This window comes from Budorcas taxicolor, chromosome 10, assembly GCF_023091745.1.
Source record: "Budorcas taxicolor isolate Tak-1 chromosome 10, Takin1.1, whole genome shotgun sequence".
NCBI lineage: Eukaryota > Metazoa > Chordata > Mammalia > Artiodactyla > Bovidae > Budorcas > Budorcas taxicolor.
Window position 1 is genome coordinate 81354329 of NC_068919.1, and position 21817 is coordinate 81376145.

At 40.2% G+C, this 21817-nt stretch overlaps 1 protein-coding gene across 1 annotated transcript in view; it reads left to right on the top strand.

Moving 5' to 3' along the window:
• The window catches only part of SIPA1L1 (signal induced proliferation associated 1 like 1), a 138237-nt gene that overhangs the window by 11765 nt on the left and 104655 nt on the right, over nucleotides 1-21817 (top strand). Inside the window, exons 2-3 of the mRNA XM_052646386.1 lie at nucleotides 11359-11489; nucleotides 16976-17164. Of these exons, the coding sequence (XP_052502346.1) occupies nucleotides 11359-11489; nucleotides 16976-17164 (320 nt within the window). The remainder of the gene's footprint in view (nucleotides 1-11358; nucleotides 11490-16975; nucleotides 17165-21817) is intronic.

The window sequence follows — 21817 nt, forward strand, 5'->3', positions numbered from 1 at the left end:
GGCTTCTGAGTAACCCCCTTCTTCCTAAAGGTGCAGGTGCTTTCCCACCACTGTTCCAGTCACCCTGTGTCCCAGTTTCTGCCCAGCGCTTGGTATGGTGCCCTGGTTTATAACCAGTCTAAGCAATCCTTGAAGGCAAGGACCGCAACAGATTAGGCTAGGCTCAGCAATTATTTCATAATTGAAATGTTTGGTACTGATGCAAAGCACAAAGTTTATTGAGTTGGGGAGCCAGTGTATCTTGTATTCATAGCATCAGGTAGATGCAGGGAGGGCCCTCTGTGTATATGACCTTGTGTTACAGTCTGGACACTGAATAATATGTTGCAGTTCCTTTTCCTCTCTTTTCAGGAAATGAGACCACTGACAAGTCTGTGTGTGGTCATGGTGGTTTTGTGGAAATTAACCAAGACCACCAACTGATTCCCATAAACCCAAAACATCATTCTGGAGACTGATTTTTACTATTGTAAACCTTCTTAGACATACAAGTGTTATATGCTGAAGTCAGTGGATGACACCTTGAGAAGAAACAAGAGTAGAAAGAAGCAGGATTTACATCATCTCAAAGTATCTCCCACCAAAATATTTGTAAATCATAAGAAGAATGAGAGTGACTTTACAGTGAACAAACTGGTACATGTCACCTTAATAGAAGGAACTCTATCACGGTCTCTATCACAAACCTTATGAAATGATGCACTGAGGTTACATTGTTTCTGTGATTCTCTTCCCCAAAATGCAGAAGTGTTAGTTGCCCAGTCGTGCCTGACTCTTTGCTACCCCATGGACTGCAGCCCACCAGGCTCCTGTGTCCATGAGATTTTCCAGGCAAGGATACTGGAGTGGATTGCCATTTTCTTCTCCAGGGAATCTTCCCAACCCAGGGATCGAACCCAGGTCTCCTGCACTGCAGGCAGATTCTTTACCAACTGAGCTAACCTTGGTTTAATTACGTGAAAGCACCAGACATACACAACCAAGTTGAGTGGTAAATACTGTTCAAAAGTGTCAAGGTCACAAAAAAGTAAGGAATTGTAACAGACTGCAAGGGGACTAAGGAGGAGTAATAACAGTTAAATACAATGTGGGATAATGAGTAAGATTTCAGAACAAAAAGGGCATAGGGGAAAAACTAGAGAAATTTGAGTATTAGAATATTAATTTCCTGATTTCTATTAATGAAGATTGTACTGTATGTAGTTATATAAGATGTTAACATTGGGGGAGACTTGGTTAGGGATCAGTTCAGTTCAGTCGCTCAGTCGTGTCCGACTCTTCATGACCCCTTGGACTGCAGCACTCCAGGCCTCCCTGTCCATCACCAACTCCTGGAGTCTACCCAAATTCATGTCCATTGATTCGGTGATGCCATCCAACCATCTCATCTTCTGGCATCCCCTTCTCCTTCTGCCTTCAATCTTTCCCAGCATCAGGGTCTTTTCAAATGAGTCAGCTCTTTGCATCACGTGGTCAAAATATTGGAGTTTCAGCTTCAACATCAGGCCTTCCAATGAACAGCCAGGACTGATCTGCTTTAGGATGGACTGGTTTGATCTCCTTGCAGTGCAAGGGACTCAAGAGTCTCCTCCATCACCACAGTTCAAAAGCATCAATTCTTCGGCGCTCAGCTTTTGTTATAGTCCAACTCTCACATCCGTACATGACCACCGGAAAAACCATAGCCTTGACGAGATGGACCTTTGTTGGCAAAGTAACGTCTCTGCTTTTTAATAAACTGTCTAGGTTGGTCATAACTTTCTTTCCAAGGAGTAAGTGTAAGGAAACTCCTTGTACTATATTCACAACTTTTCTGTCAGTCCAGAAGAAGTCAAGATAAAATATGAAAAAGAAAACCTTCAGGTACATCAGTAACAGGAGCTAACATAGGAACCATCCACATGGAAATGGGAATGCTTCCTCAGCTTTCTGTGTCAAAGTACATCAGAACGAGTGCCATGCTACTGATTTCTGAATCCCAAAGAATTTCTATTCTTTTGTTTTGCAGTTTCAAGGACATAAGGGCCCTTTAGATCTGTTATTTCAGTACAAGCTGATAATATGATAAAGCTCATCACCTGTTTTTCAAATGCATACCTCATTGCTAATTTCAACCAAAAAAGTTGGTGCTCAGCAAACATTTCTTTTATCCTACCAATTCCTTTGCTCATCTTCTCATGGAGCCCCCTCCTCTGTATGGAGAGGCCACGCACCTGAACCTCAGGACAGCAAGAGGAGGGACTTGCATAACTGCATTCTCAACAAGTGGAAGCATTCAGTAATGTCGAAGCATCAGCAGAAGCAGGCCCAGCAACTCAGAGACAGTTAGTCCAGAAGCAGGTGGGCGCTACTGAGTTTTTGAGACACATTGCATGGTCTCGCCCTCGTGAGCTACGGGGACTTCTACCTTGACTGAACTTCTGACTGTTTCTGGGGGACTTCCTTTCAAATATTTCAGAAGCATTTTACACAGACATCTTGCTGCAGTGTCCCTGATAAGGAGGTACAAAAGGTTTGGGTTTTTTGTTGTCGTTGTTGTTTTAACATATAAAGACATTGAGTTAGAAACAGGTATTTCATTGTAATTTCTTTCGCTTGGATAGTAAATACTTTTTTTTTCCCCTGAGCTGACTTTTAAATTAGTATGAACTAACAATAAGCCTGAAAAGTTATAATAATATGCTACCTTTTAAAATATTCTTTTTACTCAGTAACCATTTGTAAACCATTTTTATAAAAATTGCCATATTTGTAGAAATACTTTTTTATACTTTTAAAAATCTTCCTGTTATAAAAGATACATATTCATTACAGAAAAATTAGCAACTATAGAAACTAAGGCAATTAATCATGTGATTACTAGTTACTTTACTTCTTTTTTAATACATATATACTCATTAATTAAACAAGATAAGGATCATTAAATAGTTTTATATATTTTTTCATGGTTCCATGATTGGCTTTGCCATTGTTTATTTAAAGTCTTCCAGCTGTTATTAAATTCAAGTTTTCTACTCCCTTTTTATAAATAATTCTTACATCACGTCATCCTAAGTGTTTTGGTACTTAGGATGACCTTTGGGCACTTAAGATGGCACTTAACCCCTTTGGCAATTTGGTGAAACCTATGGGCTCTCCTTAGACTAATGTTTTTAAGTGCATAAAAGTACAAAGCAAACTAGGCATATTAAATTACAGTTGCAAGAGTATTAAAAATTTTGCAATATACTAACATAGATGCTTATTTTTTATTATATTAGCAAAAGGATCTAGCATCAGTTCTGATAACTACCATAATTTCAAAGTTGCGATGAGAATAATTGATATTTTGATATGTCTACAACAGTAATATGATATGAAAACACCTCTTGATTTCTGTAGGTGTCAAAGTCACATGTGCAGCTGATGTTACTGAAGTTGGTTGACTCCATTTATAATTGATGGAAATGCTGCATTTCTTTAGAAGGTAGTGAAAATAAAGATAAAATTTTTTTTTCATTCAAGTTCATGAACCCCCTAATTTTTTTCCATAGACAAGTTTAAAAGCTGCTGACCTTACATGAATGCTCTTGTTATGTTACTTTTTCCCCACATGTCCAATTATTTATGTAAGGTAGAGTCCTGTAAGTGAAATGGTATGAATTTTATGGGAACCTTGATTTTTATTGCCAAATTGTTCTTAAGAAATCTTAGGCCAGAAAGGTTCTACTCCTATTTTAAGACTGTGTAGTGTTTAACATTTTCTTGGCTACCTTGAGTATTTGCAGTTTTTATTTTAGAATATTTATTGTAGGTCCAAAACGTTTCAATTTCATTGATCACAAGTAAGACTGAATTATTTAAGTAGAATTATTGGCTATTTGTCATAGATAATAGTCAATTAAAAATCTCCCCATTTAACAGTGATAATGTTTTTCCTTTGTTTCAAACAGAGTTTTCTTTGTACTTTTTCCTTTCATCATTTGAATGCAATTCGTTAGTGTCAGCCTTACTTCTGTTAAAGTCTACTTTTTATTGGCAGGTTGGGGGGCTTCTGAGGGCTGCTTAGTCATGTGAGGCTTTAAGCCTAACAACATGATATAATTTTGTCAAATAGACCACCCTAATTTTTAAGAGCTACCTATGGAAAGAAGAATTGGAACTTCAGAGAACTGTGCACTTTGTAAATGTGGACAATTACTCTTATGCAACCATAATTACAAGTTAGTGGAATGCTTTGGGACAGAATTCTGGACTGTGGCCAGTCCTGTGTAAATGTCCCCGTCCATTACTCTGACCTGCTTTTGATTATGATGCAAAGTCCTAGGCTATTTAGTTCTCATGGAACCTCCACCCTTATAATTAGGATGAGCCCTTTGGGGACGAGAGACGGAACCTCTGAGTGGTGCTCTTCTCAGAAAGAGCCATTCTTCAAACACATGAATCCTTCTTACCTCCACTTTGGCAAATCTGTGTTTTCATTTTTAAAGAAGAATATACTGTTGTTGTTTGTGTTTTCTTTTTCATTTAATTCTTTTAGATCTGTTCTTTCTAACCTAGTTGTCAGTCATATTTAGATGTTGTAAGTTGCACGAAAACAAAGCATATGAACAAATTGAACTCAATAGGCAAAGATAAGTACCTTATAGAAGCTGTGGTGAGTGGTTTTCCCAGTTGCATCTAGATTCTCTGTCTAATGGAAATATTGAAGGTAGAATTTATGATGTTGACTGCACTGATGCTGACATACTTGTAGCCCACCAGGTAGACTATTTTAAGGAAAAAAGAATTTAAAATATTCAAAGTGGTGAAATGATTTTGATTCCAGCTAGTAAAGCTGTTGTCATTCCATTCTTTGACCTGCTAATAGATGAGGCCCATGCGTGTCTGCTTAGTAGTATCTTTAGGACCCCTGCCGTATGGTGAGTTAAGATGCCTTTTTTAGAGGAAATGGAAGAGTTTTCATTTCTCCTTCTACATAGTCATTTAGGGTAATTAAGATTAGCACGGGACCATTTTGATGACTGTAACATATGTTGCTATAATGCTTTCTAAAATGGTTGGTACCAATTCATGGTGTCACCAGCAGTGAAGAAATATATTCCAGCCCTACCAAGGACCATTTTTCCATTCAGAAGTGTTGTTGCTAAGTTTTTGAGGCCTGAGATAGTAGCTGTTTTATTTGCTTTCTGTTTCTTTGATTTCTGTGTATCAGTCTGTTTCCCCTATTCAAATTTCTAAATTGACAAGCCTAAAGAAATATTTTAAGCCATGCACCTTGTGGCTCAGCTGGTTAAGAATCCGCCTGCAGTGTGGGAGACCCGGGTTTGATCCCTGGGTTGGGAAGATGCCCTGGTGAAGGGAAAGGCTACCCACTCCAGTATTCTGGCCTAGAGAATTCCATGGACTGTATAGTCCATGGGGTCGCAGAGACTCAGATACAACTGAGCGACTTTCACTTTATAATTGTAAAAGTTATATATAAAAAAGATTTATTTTTGTCCATAATTACAAACAGTCCAGATTATGCTGGTCTCTGGAAATGTACAACTGAAATGCTGATGTGAAATCTGCAAATATTATGAAAACCAGTATAAGCAATCCAAAAATTGTTGGTTGAAGCCCTTTAACTCTTGTGACTTTATTTTTGTTTCCTTCTTTGCAATTAAAATGCCAGGCTTTTTAACTTTTTATGCCTTGTGCACACATCCTTGTCTGCAGCTCATAACTGGGTAATGTGACTATACTTGATCTAATCATTTGGAGCTTTGAACTATTGACTATGTTCCCTCTCTAAGAGTGTGAAAGTGTTATTATTTATTATTGTGACTGTGTCAGCCAGAAATATGGCTATTTGTGTGGAATGTTCTAGTAATACAACTCATTGGTGTTCTTTGTACCATCCTTGTTTAAATGTAAGAACTAGAACTAATAAAAACTAAAGTTAAAAATTTGTTTAGGTGCTAAAGATGAAAACTAAAACTGAAGGTGAGGGGAATCAGCACTATGTGGGTAAAACATGAATATTTCTCCCTTTAAACACAGTGAAACCTTGGCAATATAGTACATCCGGAACTAAAGCCTTCTGTGTGATCTGGCTAGTCAGTCCCTTTAGACATCACATTTTATTTAACTATTTTTATTCATAATACAATTTTAGAAATGTTTGGGAAGATAACATTATATGTAATGCTAAGCAAATGAGCTTTGGAATTGATAACTTAATATGTTTGAGTTCTGGTGTAGCTGTGTACCGGTTGTGGCTGTCAAGTGACTTATTTTCTCTAAATCATAATTGCCACATCTGTGAAAAAGAAGGCAATGTCTATATTTTCATAGTTGACATGAATATTAGAGTGCTTGGCAAAGTGCCTCACCTCACTGCATTATATCATTCTAATGTGATTGCAGTACTGGGTTTTGGCATTCCAGTATGCTGGCACAGAAATACCATTAATTTTGGTACTGTAATCCCGTATTTCAATTCATCCATCAGCAGATTTATCCACCCTACTCGAGTCTCCAGCCCCTCTTTCCTCCCCTTTCCTTCCTCCGTCTTTCATCATCAGCGGCTTCCTGGCCTTTCTTGAGCACTTATCATCTGCATCTCCCCCATACTTGAACCCTCTCTCCCCCTTCCGTCCCTCCACCCCACAAAAGACAAAGCTGATTGTAGGTATGACTGGAAGAGCTCTCTGCGTTTGATGGAAACCATGGCGCTAGCGGAGGGTGGCGGTGCTTCGCATACATGGCTGATGGGAAATAGGCATGCTGCAGCGTGGAGCCAGGGCAGCGTGCTACCCCGAGACTGTGGTCCCAAGAGGGAAGCAGTGACGTCCAGTGAACCTCAAGGACAGGCAGCAGCAAGAGTGGCCTGAAGGACCAGACTCAGGATCCTAAAAGGCTAGCTTTTAGTTACAAAAAAGCCATTTGTCTTGAGATCAAAGTTAAAGACTTAAAAACTGAGTTGAAGTAATTTGTTGAACCAAACTTCTCTGTTGGCAAATTACACTTTGCATTCGAATTTTGAAGTGAAAAAGTTTTTTTTTTCCTATAGTTTTGTAATCCTCAGGAACAGGAAAAAAAAAAAAAAAAAAAGGATGGTGGACCAAAAAACAAGGCATTTATTGTAAGAATAATTCTTACTCAAGTTGAAAGACTTTTTGAACAAGCAGAGTCTGATCGTGACAGTAGTGAATTTAACACAGGAAACCAGGGCAGTATCTCCATCTCTGTTGATGGAGCTGAAATAGATGAAGGCCAAATGGAAATGCTTGCTTGGAAATAACAGCTAGAGCTCTTTTTCAATAAAAGAAGATTGATGTTCCTGAACAAACACACATATAAATTTTTAAAAGATCTTCTCAGAGTTATCAAACCAGAGATGGATTTTTTTGAACACAGAGTCTGAAGAAAGTGTTAAAAGTTAGTTTATAAATGGTCTCATCAGCATTCCTGCAGCTCAGAAACGGACTTCTTCACCAGCTAGGAAAAAGCACACAAAGATCTAGCCAGGGCTTGATGATGACACACACGAGTTTAAGTGATTCATTTTTTAAAATCAACCTTCTTCATTTTTAGGTAGGATTAGTTTCTTTTTAAATAACAGTGTATTATCTGCCAATTTATACTAAAATGATTGTGTTCAATATTTATATTTTTATAAATTCATGTTTTTCTGTAGTAACCTTTCTAAATTTTTGCAATTACAATGTATTATTTGGTTTCCCTAATTTGTATTTCTCTTACCAGTCTTAAAATAAAGTATTATCATTACTATGCAAAGTACACACTTTCATTTTGGTCCATTGTTCAAGCACTCTTTGAGAAGATGTCTAAATAATATTTCAGATGCAACCCTGAAGGATGCAAGGACTTAGTCAAATAAAGAGGAGTTAGTTGGTGGAATGGCCTAGACAGGGTGTTTCAGGTGAGACAGGTGCCATGAGTTGACAAGTTCAGGATGGTTGGTTCTCAGGGTTTAGACGGATGAAAGGTCCAGGTTGAAACTGGAATGACAGGCAGGTGACAGGCCACGAGGACCCTTGAGAAGGCTTGAGTAGTATCCAAGGACTGGTGGGAAAGCAGAGGAGGATTTGAAACTTAATAGTGACGGTCAGGCTTGCATCTTAGAAGCCAGTCATGAAAAGCTAATCTGTCAGAAAACTCACAAACATCCGGGTGAATGATGATGTGGATAAACCAGTGGCAGTGGGATGGAGGTGGATTTCAGAGCTCTTTAGGAGCTGGAATTCAGCGGGCGTGACGGGGTCAGGCATAAGCAGCTAGAGGAATGTGGTAGCAGTTACTTGAACCAGGGTTGCAGGGAGAGCTGTATCGGTTTGTGTGGAAGGTGATAGGTTCACTTTTACAGATGCCATGGGACAAAGAAATCACGAGGTTTATTTGGTAAAGAATGGGACATCTTTTAAATGTGAAGATCTAGGGCTCACAGATGTCTGGAGTGGACACGTGGACTCTTGAGAGTAATCAGCATTGGGAGAGGACAGAAGATTCTAGATGGGAAGAGAAAGAGAAATTGAGTAAGAAGAGCCAGGGCCAGTGGAAGAAAAACCAAGAGAGGCTGGTTTCGGAGAAGCCACTTTCCAGAAGAGTGTTTTTAGGGGGGAAAACAAAAGGAAATGCCATTGGCAAGTTATGAGGAGTTTGCACAAGATAAGGACCCAGAGTTTCTGTTTGTTTCAACTTTGTGGCTGACTGGTGACGGTGCAGTGGCAGTCAGATGATAGGAATCCTAAAGTGAAGCATCAGGCATCTCATTCAGGAAGTTTCCAGTGGAAGAAAAGAGAAGGGAGGTAACCCAGAGGCTGGTAAGGAACTGAGGGCAAGTGTTGTGGTTAAAGATAAAGGAGGCCTGAGCCTGATTGAATGGTGATGGGAATGAGCAGGCAGAGAGGTCAAGTTGCAGATACGGGGAGGGTGATTGGGCATCAGTGTCCCTGGGAAGGTGGAATTGAGCGGAGGCTAGAATTTTAGGAGAGACTGGGTTTACATTATAAAGCAAAGGAAGTAAAAGTCTGGATCCAGGTAAGTGTCTTTGAGTGATGGTGGAAAGTGAGGCAGTTGCTTCTGAAAGGGCTCTTTATTTTCTTTGTGATGTGGACAGCATTAGCTGCCGAGATTGAGAGAAGGTAGATGAGGGGGAGGTTGAAGGAGAACAGAGAATATTTGAAATACCTGCAGTGGAGAAGGGGAGCGAGAGCTGACCAGGGACAGCTTGAGGAGGAGTGGAGGTTACTGACGGTAATTGGTATTGGCCCCGTGTCTTTGTGAATTTCTCCACCAGCAAAGACTAGCAGTCTCACCTGCCCTTCCTGAGCTTTGTGGGATGTGTTTGAGGAGTTCCTGGTGAGTCAGGGGTAGAGTCCATGAACAGGATATAATGAATTGACATTATATTAAAGGTCATCTTTGACATGTCCATCGCTGGTCTGTGCTGCAGGGTTAAAATAGTCTCTGAAGTTCTGAAGCGTGCGAAGCCCTTTGCTCCTTCAGTAAATGTCCCCAGACTGCTGTCTTGTTGCTCTTCCAGTTCGCATCCGTTTTTTTATCCTGTTTCTATCTCGTCCCTCTTTGTTTTCTTCCTTATTGTCAGTTGTCTGTCACATTGCTATCTGCATGCAAGTTTCTATCAGCCCTACACTCTGGACTTTGTCAACATCTGGAATTATCACACCTCTGAAACCAAGCTGTGGGCTTGAAGACCAGACAACCACGCTTATTAAAATTATGTGCAAAGTAAGAGTAAATAACCTCTGAGTGTGATTCTCACGTGCTATGCTTTGAGGGTGTACATAAGTGTTTGTACATGGATTTTGTGATGTTTATTGGGTTGTTTATCAGCTGTCCATATATGAGATGCTTGTTGCCTGTGTTCCCATTGTGTTTCCTGTATTTTGAATTTCCATGGATTGTGATAATATTCTTAGGTAGCTCATGGTATTAATGATTTTTTAAAATAATTATTCTCTGGTACTTGCAAAGCATTTTCGTATGTATTACCTAAATTTAGAACTATATGATTAGATATTTTATGCTGTTATTTCTTATTATTCTCATGGATTTTCAAATACATATTATGTATGAGAATAACGTGTATTTTCAAATATTGATGTATTTTGTATGAGAATAACCTACCATGTCACAACTCGGTCATTTAATCATATCACATGTAAATAAAATAGGGCAGTGTAAATAAGTATTTTGGAGGTTTGAAAAGGAAATTATCTACTCTAACTTTTCATGTATTTGGTTTTTTTTTTTTTCTTTTTTTTTTTTCACTTTCTCATCTGTGAACATCTTTTGTCTTTATCAACAAGTTTAATTTTTAGGTGTACAGTAAGTAAATAGCACTTTTTAACTTTTCTGTAAATTAATTTACTTATGACCCCAGCGTTCCTTCTTGTTAGGAGGAAGATAAAGTCAACACCAGTCATTTGGACACTTGCCCCCATCCCCAAGGTTGTTCTAAAGTTTGGAGTCTGGAGAAATGCCAGACATTGAGGAGAGGGCCCTGAGTGGCCGTTAGTCACCTGGCCACACTGGTGGCCTAGGAGAGGCCCTTATCCCAGCCCTCACATCCCTCCAGACCCAGCTGCTCTGCTGGGTGCCTCTGATCCTTACTATGCAGGAACCATTGGTGAGGCCCAAAGCCCTGGGTGTGGGCTTCTGCCTCCCAGGGGCACTTTGAAGCTCTTTCCTCTGAGCTAAGATTCTGTCTTAACCTGGGCAATGTGGGAGCAGAACGCTGCCAAGTAACTCTCAGACCTCTTTCCTCTCTCTGGTCCGGGGAGATCTATTTTATTTATCTATTTAGGCCGTGCTGCGCAGCATGCAGGATCTTCCCTTACACAGGGATTGAACCTGTGTCTCCTGCATTGGGATCATGGAGTCTTAACCATTGGACCGCCAGGGAAGTCCCTAGGGAAATCTTTTTTAATCTGCAGGAAATCCGTCTATCCTCAAACTTTGTTCTCAGTAGGTTTGGGGAGGGGGGGGGGGGGGGTTGGTTGATGTGGTTTTTAGTTGATGCAGTTTTTATAAAAGCTAGGAAGCCCTGATACAGTATAGCCTGTTTATAGGGCAATAACACAAATTTCTCTTTTAAAGTAAAGTAATGAGTCGCAGAGTAGTAAAAAAAAACTCAGCAGGCCATCTCTGTTGTCTGACCACCTCCGAGACTAAACCTACATTGATTGCTGTCTTTACTTTTATAATTCAGTGAAGGATATTAATTTTTGTTAAATATGTTTATATTTTATTGATATAATTTCTGAGTGATATAAATAGTAAGCAGCATATGACATTTTTTAGTGTGCTGTAAATATTCTAATTTTGTTTTGTCTTATTGTATCTAAGAACACTGGAACTATTTTGGGGCCGATGAGAATCTTGGTCCAGTGGCTGTGAGCATTCGAAGGGAAAAACCAGAAGAAACGAAAGAAAATGGATCTCCCTACAACTATCGAATAATTTTTAGAACTAGTGAGGTAAGTCACACATGAGAAAGACTTGAGGCTTAATTTAAGTGAGAAAAAAATAGAGTCGTAGCAGTAACAAAGCAATTAAATTTAATAGCACATGGTTACCAATGTCTGTAGAATAAACAAAGAGCCCTTTCATTCATTCCGATGGTGATGGGGGTGGACATCATGATTAGATCTGGACCCTTTCTTCCCATCTAGCTTTGGGTAGATGCAATAAATGAATGGGAATTTTGATTCACAGAAAGATATGTTCATTAAGTGTGACCCAAGGAAATTGGAGTCCTCAGAATCCCAAATTGGATATTACATATCCTGCTTGGGCAGCCGGAAGGCAGCGAGCCAGCTTGAGGAGCCAGAGGGGGTCAACTAAAACTTAACTCACATTTTCAGACTATTATTGAGGAAGTTTCTTGACCCAGGAAAAAGGAAAGGGACTCTTCTTGGATTTTTTTTCTTTACCATCTTGGACCTATTCACAGAGGCTTAAAATAAAGATTTTTGAACTAGAGGCTGTCTAATTGTGGGTAAAATGGGTCCTTGGAGTTTTTTTATGGAACTAAGTACACATGATATGTGAGTTTCTATTTTAAAGTGAAATTCAGGTAAAAAAGAGAAAGTGATAGAAAGTGAAAGTGAAGTTTTGCAGTCGTGTCCGACTCTTTGCGACCCCATGGACTGTAGCCTACCAGGCTCCTCCATCCATGGGATTTTCCAGGCAAGAGTACTGGAGTGGGTTGCCATTTCCTTCTCCAAGAGATCTTCCCGACCCAGGGATTGAACCCAGGTGTCCTGCATTGTAGGCAGATGCTTTACCGTCTGAGTCACCAGGGAAGTCTAAAAGGAAACATAAAAGCAAATAGCCAACAAAGCATTAAAAAAAACTCTGGTGGCAAAGATAGTAAAGAATCTGCCTGCAATGCAGGTTCGATCCCTGGGCCACAAAGATCCCCTGGAGAAGGGAATGGCTACCCACTCCAGTATTCTTGCCTGGAGAATCTTGTAGACAGATGAGCCTGGTGGGCTATAGTCCATGGCATCACAAGAGTGGGATGTGACTAAGCAACCAAATACATATACATAGCATTCAAATATTTATATATAATATATATGTATATTTATTTTCAAAAGTAAAATAAAAGCAAGCACTAGAGTTTGTCATGTAGAGACTGTTAAAGCTCTGCCTGATTTCCAGATTCAAAAAATGACCTCATGACTATCAGGGACTATGAGGGATATTTTTGTTTTCTTTCTAAACATGTGTATAGTTATGCCAGCTATCAATTTATTGCCTCTCTGAGCCAAATCACTTTAGGATTGTTGTCATGCATTAATGCCTAATACCCCCTTGAGGTAGGTGGAAAATAATGGTTTTGAAACTAGTTTAAATAGGACATTTGGCTTCATTTCCCCCATTGAATACAAGACAGGTTGTAGGGGTTGGCTTCACTTAGTAATTGCTTCTCAGCTTTAGCTCTTGGGAAATTAAAAATAGGATTTTTAAAGGCATGGCTTTAATATCTAACGTGTTATGTTGAGTGGCCCGAGAGGAATGAAGAACGCACATACTCTAGGGTCCTTTTTCTCCAAGCCAAAGCTGATCATTAAGCAGGGTCAGGTCTTTCTTTTGTTGAACAGGAAAAGCACGGGGAACACAGTATGTTTTTGAAGTTGGATATAGGTAGCTGTTCCTCAGACCCCACCAGCTTCCTGAGAGCCGCTTACCTCCTCCCACCTGTTTCTGTCCTTCTGTGCTTAACCTTTTCCCCACCTCCTAAGGCCGCTCTGATTTGAGTTGTCCTCATCCTTTTGCTTTTCTGTATTTTTTGTTTCATTTCAGTTCCTCCTTGCCCCTCTCCTGTCATTCTTCATGCTGGAGGTTGAGGCTTTCCAAGGTGGCCCTTTCTTTCTGTCTTTCTCAGATCCTGTCTCTGCTGTCCACGATCGTCCCTTCCCGCTTGCCTTGCCTGCATGCCGTGGCTGGTCACGGCCTCTCTCTCCAGGTCAACCGCTGACCCAGGTGAACGTGGTTCCTCTGCCGAGGTTGGGGAGCCACGCTCGCCTTCATCTCTTTTCTTGCCTCTCCGTGCCTCAGCCTCAAATGCTCCACCTACACCTTCTCCTGCAATTACAGTTAAATCGCACGTAAGAATTCCCTGGTCCTTTTCCTGCCAACCCATTGGATGGGCCCCGGGGCCACTTCCTTACCCTTTGATTGAAATGTCCAAGTCAGATGTTTATGGTTCATTAACACCTGCTCTCGTGTTCAAATTAATGTTTAACCGATGACAACCCTTTTGTTAGAGTTGTTCAGGCCAGAGACCTGGAGGTCCTGTTCAACTTCTCTTTCCCACCCCCACCATGCCCCCAGAGCTGGCCTCACCACAGAACTGGTTGACTCTGTCTTCAGAATGTGTCCAGAATTGAGCCGCTCCTCCCAGCCCACTGCTTCTGCCTGGGCCCAGACCCCCACCGTCTCCTCTTCTTCCTGCATCTTCCTTTAGGTCTGCATCCTCTCAAGCCCAGCAGGGATCCTTTAGAAACGTAGTACAGATCTGTGATTCCTCAGTTCAGAATCCTTCTAGGGTTTTCCAGCTTCCAGGAAAAAGCCCTTCTCCTCCCTAGCCGGGGAGTCCAGGCACATCTGTCTCTGACCTTGACTTCGCTTCGTCTTTTCCAGCCGCAGTGGCCTCCTTTCTTCCAGGCAACGTGAGGACAGCCCTGCTTCGGGGCACCGATGGCCCCTATTCCTCTGTAATCCGTGTTCTCCCCCAGGTGTCCTTGTGGGCATTGCTCTTTTCCCTCTGGCCTTTATTGTTAAGCCACAGGGGCCTTCTTGGCCAGTAGATCTAAAATTTCTACTGTCTCATATCCCACTTCCAGGCTTTATTTATGTATTCATTTTTTCCAGGAACACCACTATCTCACACATTGTACTTAACGTATTGTATTCATTTTGTGTCTTCCCCCTGCTTGAATATAAGCTCAGGGATGTTGAGGACTCTGAGTTGTTGATGGTGGTGGTGGTTTAGTTGCTAAGTCATGTCCACCTCTTGTGATCCTATGGACTGTAGCCCGCCAGGCTCTCTGTCCATGGGATTTATGACTGCACACCCAACAACTAAAATAGACCTCCACCACGTCATTCCTTTCTTCCTCCCTCATGTTTATTTAATTCGTTACCACTGTCTTAGTGTCATTTATTTTCTTTCCGATAGAAATAATCCTTAAGTGTGGTTTAATTATAATATCTTTATGAGACTTTTTAAACAAATACACTAATGACAGTCCTTTGATAGAAATATCTCTAGATGTCGGTCCTGATCCAGTCAGAGCTCTTGCACTTTGTAGGATGGACAGTTGACTGACTATTTAATAAAGCAGGACTTAATTCTTATGCCTTGGTAGGGGTTTCTCTTGCTATTAATTTCCCTTCAAGAAAGAAGAAAGCAGTCTCCAAAGTGACATTCCAGTTGCTTCATAAATGGCATCAAGATAACAGAAATACAAACAGATATTTTTCATTTTAATAGAAACAATCATTGCACAGTATAAAGAAACCAAAAAAAGGACTTGACACGTATTTGTAAGTGTGGCTGTTTGTTTATGAACAAAGTCTCTGGCGTGAGAGCTTTTAAGCATAGGTGCACGGGCATATAGGAGGATTCTCTGCTTATTTCTGGAAGTCATTAGCAAAACATACCGGTAACACTGGTGGCTCAGGTATAAAAATGAGTCATTCTTTTTCTCATCTGCTCAGACTTTTCTTGAGGTGGCCTGCTATTTTCCTGCTTCCTTAGCATTCCTGGTCTGGGGCTCTCTCAGTTGGAAATCCGACCAGCCTTTGTAACTTCCTCACCCTCGACAGGCGTTATCTCATGAAAGTAGGAGCACAGGAGTTATTCAGCTATTTCTCATGATGTAAGAAATGAAACAAAAATCATTTCTGTCAAATTAGATATTAAGTCACAGAAAAGGATTTTTTTTTTTACCCAAGTGTTATTTGCAAACGGACTATAAATGAAAGAAAAGATACTAATCAAATGAATAGACTACAAATAACCTCAAGCACCTTCTTCTTGTCTTGAGAGTCAGAGGTTGGTGAACTTGGCTTTTCCTACACTCATCTCTCTTTTCCTTCAGTTGGCACCTGTTACAGGTTTTACTTCCCTGATGATTCTTCCTTTGGTTTCCATTTTCCCTGGTAATTCTCTGTCACACCATCTTGCCTGTTACTTGAACAGTACAGCTTCTTTGTATTCTCTGCCTGTAGTTTCTTCCTTGGGCAGTGGCAACTGAATTTTCTTACGTCATCATCCCCATGCAAACAGTGTCTGAGATGGGCTGTAGGTTCTGGGTGAGATGATCACCCCTCGAGGTACACTCTGCTGGGGACTCTGGCCCACCCACAGCCTTCTCCGGCTCACTTAGATCCCGCTTAGCTACACTGGTCTCTCTTTCCTGCTCATACCCTGCTGTTTCTCATCTCCACACCTTTGCTCTCTGACACTGTCTTTTTGTACAGTTTTTCCTTGAAGACCCCTTTTTAGTGCTACACTTTTCCATGAGGGCCTTTCCTTATGCCCTGAGCCGTAGCAGTCCTTTTTCTGCTTTTGTTACAGAATCTGACTTTGTTAGGTTTCTCTTAGTACATATATCCTCCTGGATGGATATTTCTTACCTCTCACCCTCTTTTCACACCACACTTGGTCTTCAGCATTTACTCCTTTTGCAGTATAATGCCTTATAACCTACATGCTTAGTGGAAACTCATTCAACTTAATGGTTTTGTCTTTAAGTCACCATAGAGTGTTTAAATTGTACTGTCAACTTTGCCACATGAAAATTCTTGAACATGAAAGCTACTTTGCTTCCACGGATCATCATTGCTTAAGGAAATGTCTTTGCTTATGTTTATATTTCATAATAATAGCAGAGTTCTTAAGACAGAGGGGGAAAGCACAAGTCAGTTTAAATGCTGTAGACAGTGGCTGCTGTACTAAGTATAATCATTGTCCTATCATAGCAGCATTTGGGGTTAGGAATAGTTTAAGCTGGTCAACAGTGCATTATGAAATTTAAAACTCTTCCCCTGCCCTTGCCTCTTACAGTTCAAAAAGGTATAACATCCAAATTCTAAGCATTTAGTCTCCAGATAGTCTCTGGGATATCTCCTTAATTTCCTGGTATTTGTGTAAGTGACATTGTATAGCTATATGGAGACCTTGGTCTTACTGAGCTCTTCAAGGAAACATGTACTCTTTGGTGTTTAAGGACATGTCCACAGAAAGCTTGATGATGAGTTCCATTGGACTTGCCTGGGTCTTCTTCAAAGTACTGGGCTTGTTTTTCATACATAAAGTATCTTACATCACTCCCCTCATCCTTTCTCCCTCACTGGCTCAGCTGATCAACTGCACCTCCAACTCCCTAAGGGGGACCTCACACTGGTTGTATTTACTCATCTCCCTGGACATGTGTCTCTCTTTCAGCTCATGACACTGAGAGGGTCAGTGCTGGAGGATGCCATTCCCTCAACGGCAAAGCACTCAACGGCTCGGGGGCTGCCGCTGAAGGAAGTGCTGGAGCATGTGATTCCTGAGCTCAATGTTCAGTGCCTGCGGTTGGCTTTCAACACCCCCAAAGTCACAGAACAGCTCATGAAGCTGGATGAGCAGGGGGTAAGTGTGGCCTCCAGGGGAGGACATTGCTGCTGCTCAGGCTTCCCACTAAGCTTCCAGAATCAGACCTGAGGAGTTCTTTTTTGACAGGGAAAACTGATACCATTTATTATGAAGGATCTTCTCTTTGCAGTTACTTGTTTTCTTTTTTCTTAACTCACTGAACATTTCCATCTGATGAAATTCTCTATGTCAGGATTGACTGATATGGTACTTAAACAATGTTCAACTCTTTTGGCAATCTTCCATTAATGCAATGAATTTTTCAGGTACTCCAGGAATAAGTAAGAGCAATAACAGTAGCTGATACTAATGAACATATTCACCAGGCTCTGTTTTAAGTACCTTAATATATTATCCCAACTGATGTCCCAGCCCCAGGAGAATGGTAACATTTTTATCCCCACTTTAAGGATGAGGAATCTGAGACACAGAGAGATTAAGTAATAAGTCCAGGATCACACAGTTAATAAGTTCAAAGCATGTACTGGGAACCACTATACCATACTGTTCTTAAAAGCTTTAATTTTTAGTCTGTTAGTACCACCAGAGATGTATTTTCATCGAGATTTTTAATTACAAAATTCAGAATTTTAAAAACCTGGATCCTAATATGTAACAAAAAGAAAATACTCAAGATTTTCTCACCTCCATACTTCCTAACCCTTAGTGTGAGGTCATTGGTCCAGATACAAGTGAGTGATAGGATAATTCATACAGAGGGGACAGAAGAGTTGAGAACACAGAACTGGAATCCGCTAACTGGAGAGTGTATCCACGTTCTAGTTGGAATCATTTGAGCATATGGGCTAGTTTTGTTAGACGTTGTATTTATATACTCTTATTTTAACTCTTTCTTTGAATATTTTAGCCATAATGTGTCTTGACTGAGTGGTAATTCCACTGCAATTTTTTTTTAAAGAGTCTTCCAAAAGTAAAATTAGTCCAGTGATTGAATTCCATTCTATGACCAAATTTTGATAGAATTTTCTTAATTAGGCAAAAATTTGAATTTTATTAAAATGAATTATAGTGCAGAGTAACAGTTGAAAGGTATGATTCAGTCTTTTAACTCAGCCGACAGGAATATATTATTAGATATTAGATGTAACTTTTCTAATCATTGCTCCTTTTGTTCATTCCTCTTAAGCACAGCTAATGTCTATTCCATATGTATATTTCAAGTAGACTGTGAGTATCCATATTTATAACATGTAAATTTGAGCACTTTGAATGCTTGGGGCTTCCTGGTGGCTCAGATAGTAAAGAATCTGTCTGTAATGTAGGAGACCCGGGTTCAATCTGTTGGTCAGGAAGATCCTCTGGAGAAGGGAATGGCTATCCACTCTAGTACACTTGCCTGGAAAATTCCATGGATAGAGGAGCCTGGCAGGCTGTACTCCATGGAGTCACAAAGAGATGGATACAACTGAGTAACTAACACTTTCAGAAGACTACTGATACATAAATTAAACTATTTTGGGTGCTGTGTTCCAGTAAATATTTTGAGCATTTATTCTAACAAAGGAAGAGTAGAAAAATGACGATTAGATTCAATTTTACAGGTTCAAGGGAAACAACATTCAGACATTGAAAATACAAGGGATGAGATTTTGGGGCTTCCCAGTGGTGCTAATGGTAAAGAAGCTGGCTGCAAATGCAGGAGACACAAAAGGCACAGGTTCAAGCCTCTGGATTCGGAAGATCCCCTGGAAGAGGGCATTGCAACCCACTCTAGTAGGTGGGGTTCTCTTGCCTAGAGAATCCCATGGACAGAGGAGCCTGGTGGGCTACAGTCCATGGGGTCACAAAGAGTCACATATGACTAAAGCTACTTAGCATGCACACCATCAGTATAATCATATGCTGAACATTCTAATTTCAACACACTAAACAGATTATTTTGTGTAAAGGATGAATTTTTTTCCTTTTCACCCTAGGTTTTACTTAAACTAAAAAATGATTGCCCCAAGTATAGATATTTTATGGGATCCCTGGCACGTTTCATGCCTCTCTTAGTCTTTACAAAATATTAGACCACAGGTAGTGCTGCTCTGTGATAAATGCTTTATGGTTCCATCCACAGGACTTCCCTGATAGCTCAGTTGGTAAAGAATCTACCTGTAATGCAGAAGACCCCGGTTCGGTTCCTGGGTCAGAAAGAGCCACTGGAGAAGAGATAGGCTACCCACTCCAGTATTCGTGGGCTTCCCTTGTGGCTCAGCTGGTAAAGAACCCATCTGCAGTGTGGGAGACCTGGGTTTGGTCCCTGGTTTGGGAAGATCCCCTGAAGAAGGGAAAGGCCACCCACTCCAGTATTCTGGCCTAGAGAATTCCATGAACTATCTAGTCCGTGGGGTCACAAAGAGTCGGACACAACTGAGCAGCTTTCACTTCCACAAAGAAAGATGAAAGCACTATAATGAATTTAGCTTAAAGGAACATTTATTTAATTCATAAAACTGCCCATTATTCTGAAATGATGGGCTTCTTATTTTTGTTGTTCAGTCACTAATAAGTCATTCCGACTTTTTGCCACCCCATGAACTGCAGCATGCCAGGCTTCCCTGTCCTTCACTGTCTCCCAGTTTGCTCAAACTCATGTCCATTAAGTCAGTGATGCCATCCAGCCATCTCATCCTCTGTCGACCCCTTCTCCTCCTGCCCTCATCTTGGGGGATATTAAACTGTTTATCCCTTCCTTCATAAATTATTGATGATCATATGTATTAAATGTTTTCTATAATGCTTTCTCAGTGAAACTACAGTTTGGCAGTCTAGATAAGTCTCCCCAATTTTATTTTGGAAATTTTACTAGGCAGTAGAATCTGGAAGTTTAAAACCTGCTATTCTATGTGAGCAGCGCTGTATCTGAACTAAGGGATACCACTACTTGGCCTCTCTTTCTGTTTATGTATTCATAGCATTTAAAGCCCAGGATTATACTGATAAAAGACACAGGACGCAACTTAGGGGCTTAGTCTGGGGAGTTGTATTTTTGGTAAGGAAATTTTATTAATGCCTTGGAATCCTTTTGAGAAATTGATTATTCTGGTGACTTTACAGATAACAGATTTTGAAGAAGGAATGCTTCTAGGTGCTTATAATGTATTTGAATCACTGCAAAATATTGTTAGTTTCCATCTGTGTCATCATTTTTTGAAATTTCATGCTTTGTACATCCTTAAATTTAAAGAGATTCATAGTTTGAATTGTGTGTTAGTTGCTCAGTCGTGTCCATCTCTTTGCGACCCCATGGATTGTAGCCAATGACTGAAGCAACTTAGCACAAAAAAACTGAACTCACTGAAAGGAGCCTCTACATCTCCCTTTAAATTTTATTTAAATAATTCCTTTAAAATCTTTTCTAGTTTAACAGCTCACATAATTATTCTCAGATAAAGAAAACATTATTTGCTTGCTATATTGTGGCATTTTGCCTTTCAGATCTTTGTTACTTTTTTTTCATTTACCATTTTTAAAGGCTGAAATGAACAAAAGAACAGATGTAAGTTATATCTATATGATATAAAAGATAGCATTTCACAAAAATACAAAAGTTTGTTTCTCATTTGACTAGACTGATATTTATGTGGGAACTGAAGTTGACATTGTGATTCCCCAAGCTTTAGGAAATGATCATGTGCTTTGTGGCTTACCCATGCTTTCACATTCACCTTCCTCACAACTTCCTGGGCCTTTCACTATTGATTGATGTCCATTTCTATTATCATCTAAAGGGCAATCAAAAGATGAAATAACTCGCCAATGGTTGCACATTGTCATGAATTTAGAACAGCTTGTGACTTAGCAAATTTGAATTAACTCAGGATTTAGTTTTCCCATCATGGTCCTGGATCTTCACTTACGAGATAATTTGAAAGCATCTCTTATGATGGAGACACTTTAGATAAGTATGTATGTTTACTTATTATACTGTTCTAAGCTCTTTACCAGCATCATCTGCTTTAACCCTCACGGCACCCCTGGATGGCAGGTTCCAGTTACTGGCCTTTTACACTTGAGAGGAGTGAGGCTTCAGAGGCAGTACTGTTTTGCCTTAGGAGTCCTCAATGCTGGATATGCATTTGCAGGGTACTCACTTTGGCTTTTAAGATTTGTAAGTTTTCTTCTCTGGCTCAGATGGTAAAGAATCTGCCTGCAAAGTGGGAGACCTTGGTTCGATCCCTGGGTCAGAAAGATTCCCTGGAGAGGGGAATGGCAATCAACCCCAGTATGCTTGCCTGAAGAATTCCATGAACCGAGGACCCTGGCAAGCTATAGTCCATGGTGTTGCAGAGTCAGACATGACTGAGCTACTAACACTTTCACTATTACTTTTTGCACATATCGAATTATTTTGATCTTCCAAACTGCACTGTGAAGTATTAAGAATTTCATTATATATTGCCAACTTTTTAATACTACAGGTAATTCAGTTACTTTTAGATTTGCCATATTAATGCTGTTTTTCTTCATCGGTCATTAAAAAACACCTTTATCTCACCTACTCCGTGCAATGGAGTGAAAAGATCATTCTGCCAGCAGTGAAAGTGACATTGAAAGTGAAAAGAAAGCGAAAGATCATTATTCCAGGCCCTGTTTCAAGGATATCACACGTGCAGAGCACTTAATGCAATGCCAGGCACATGG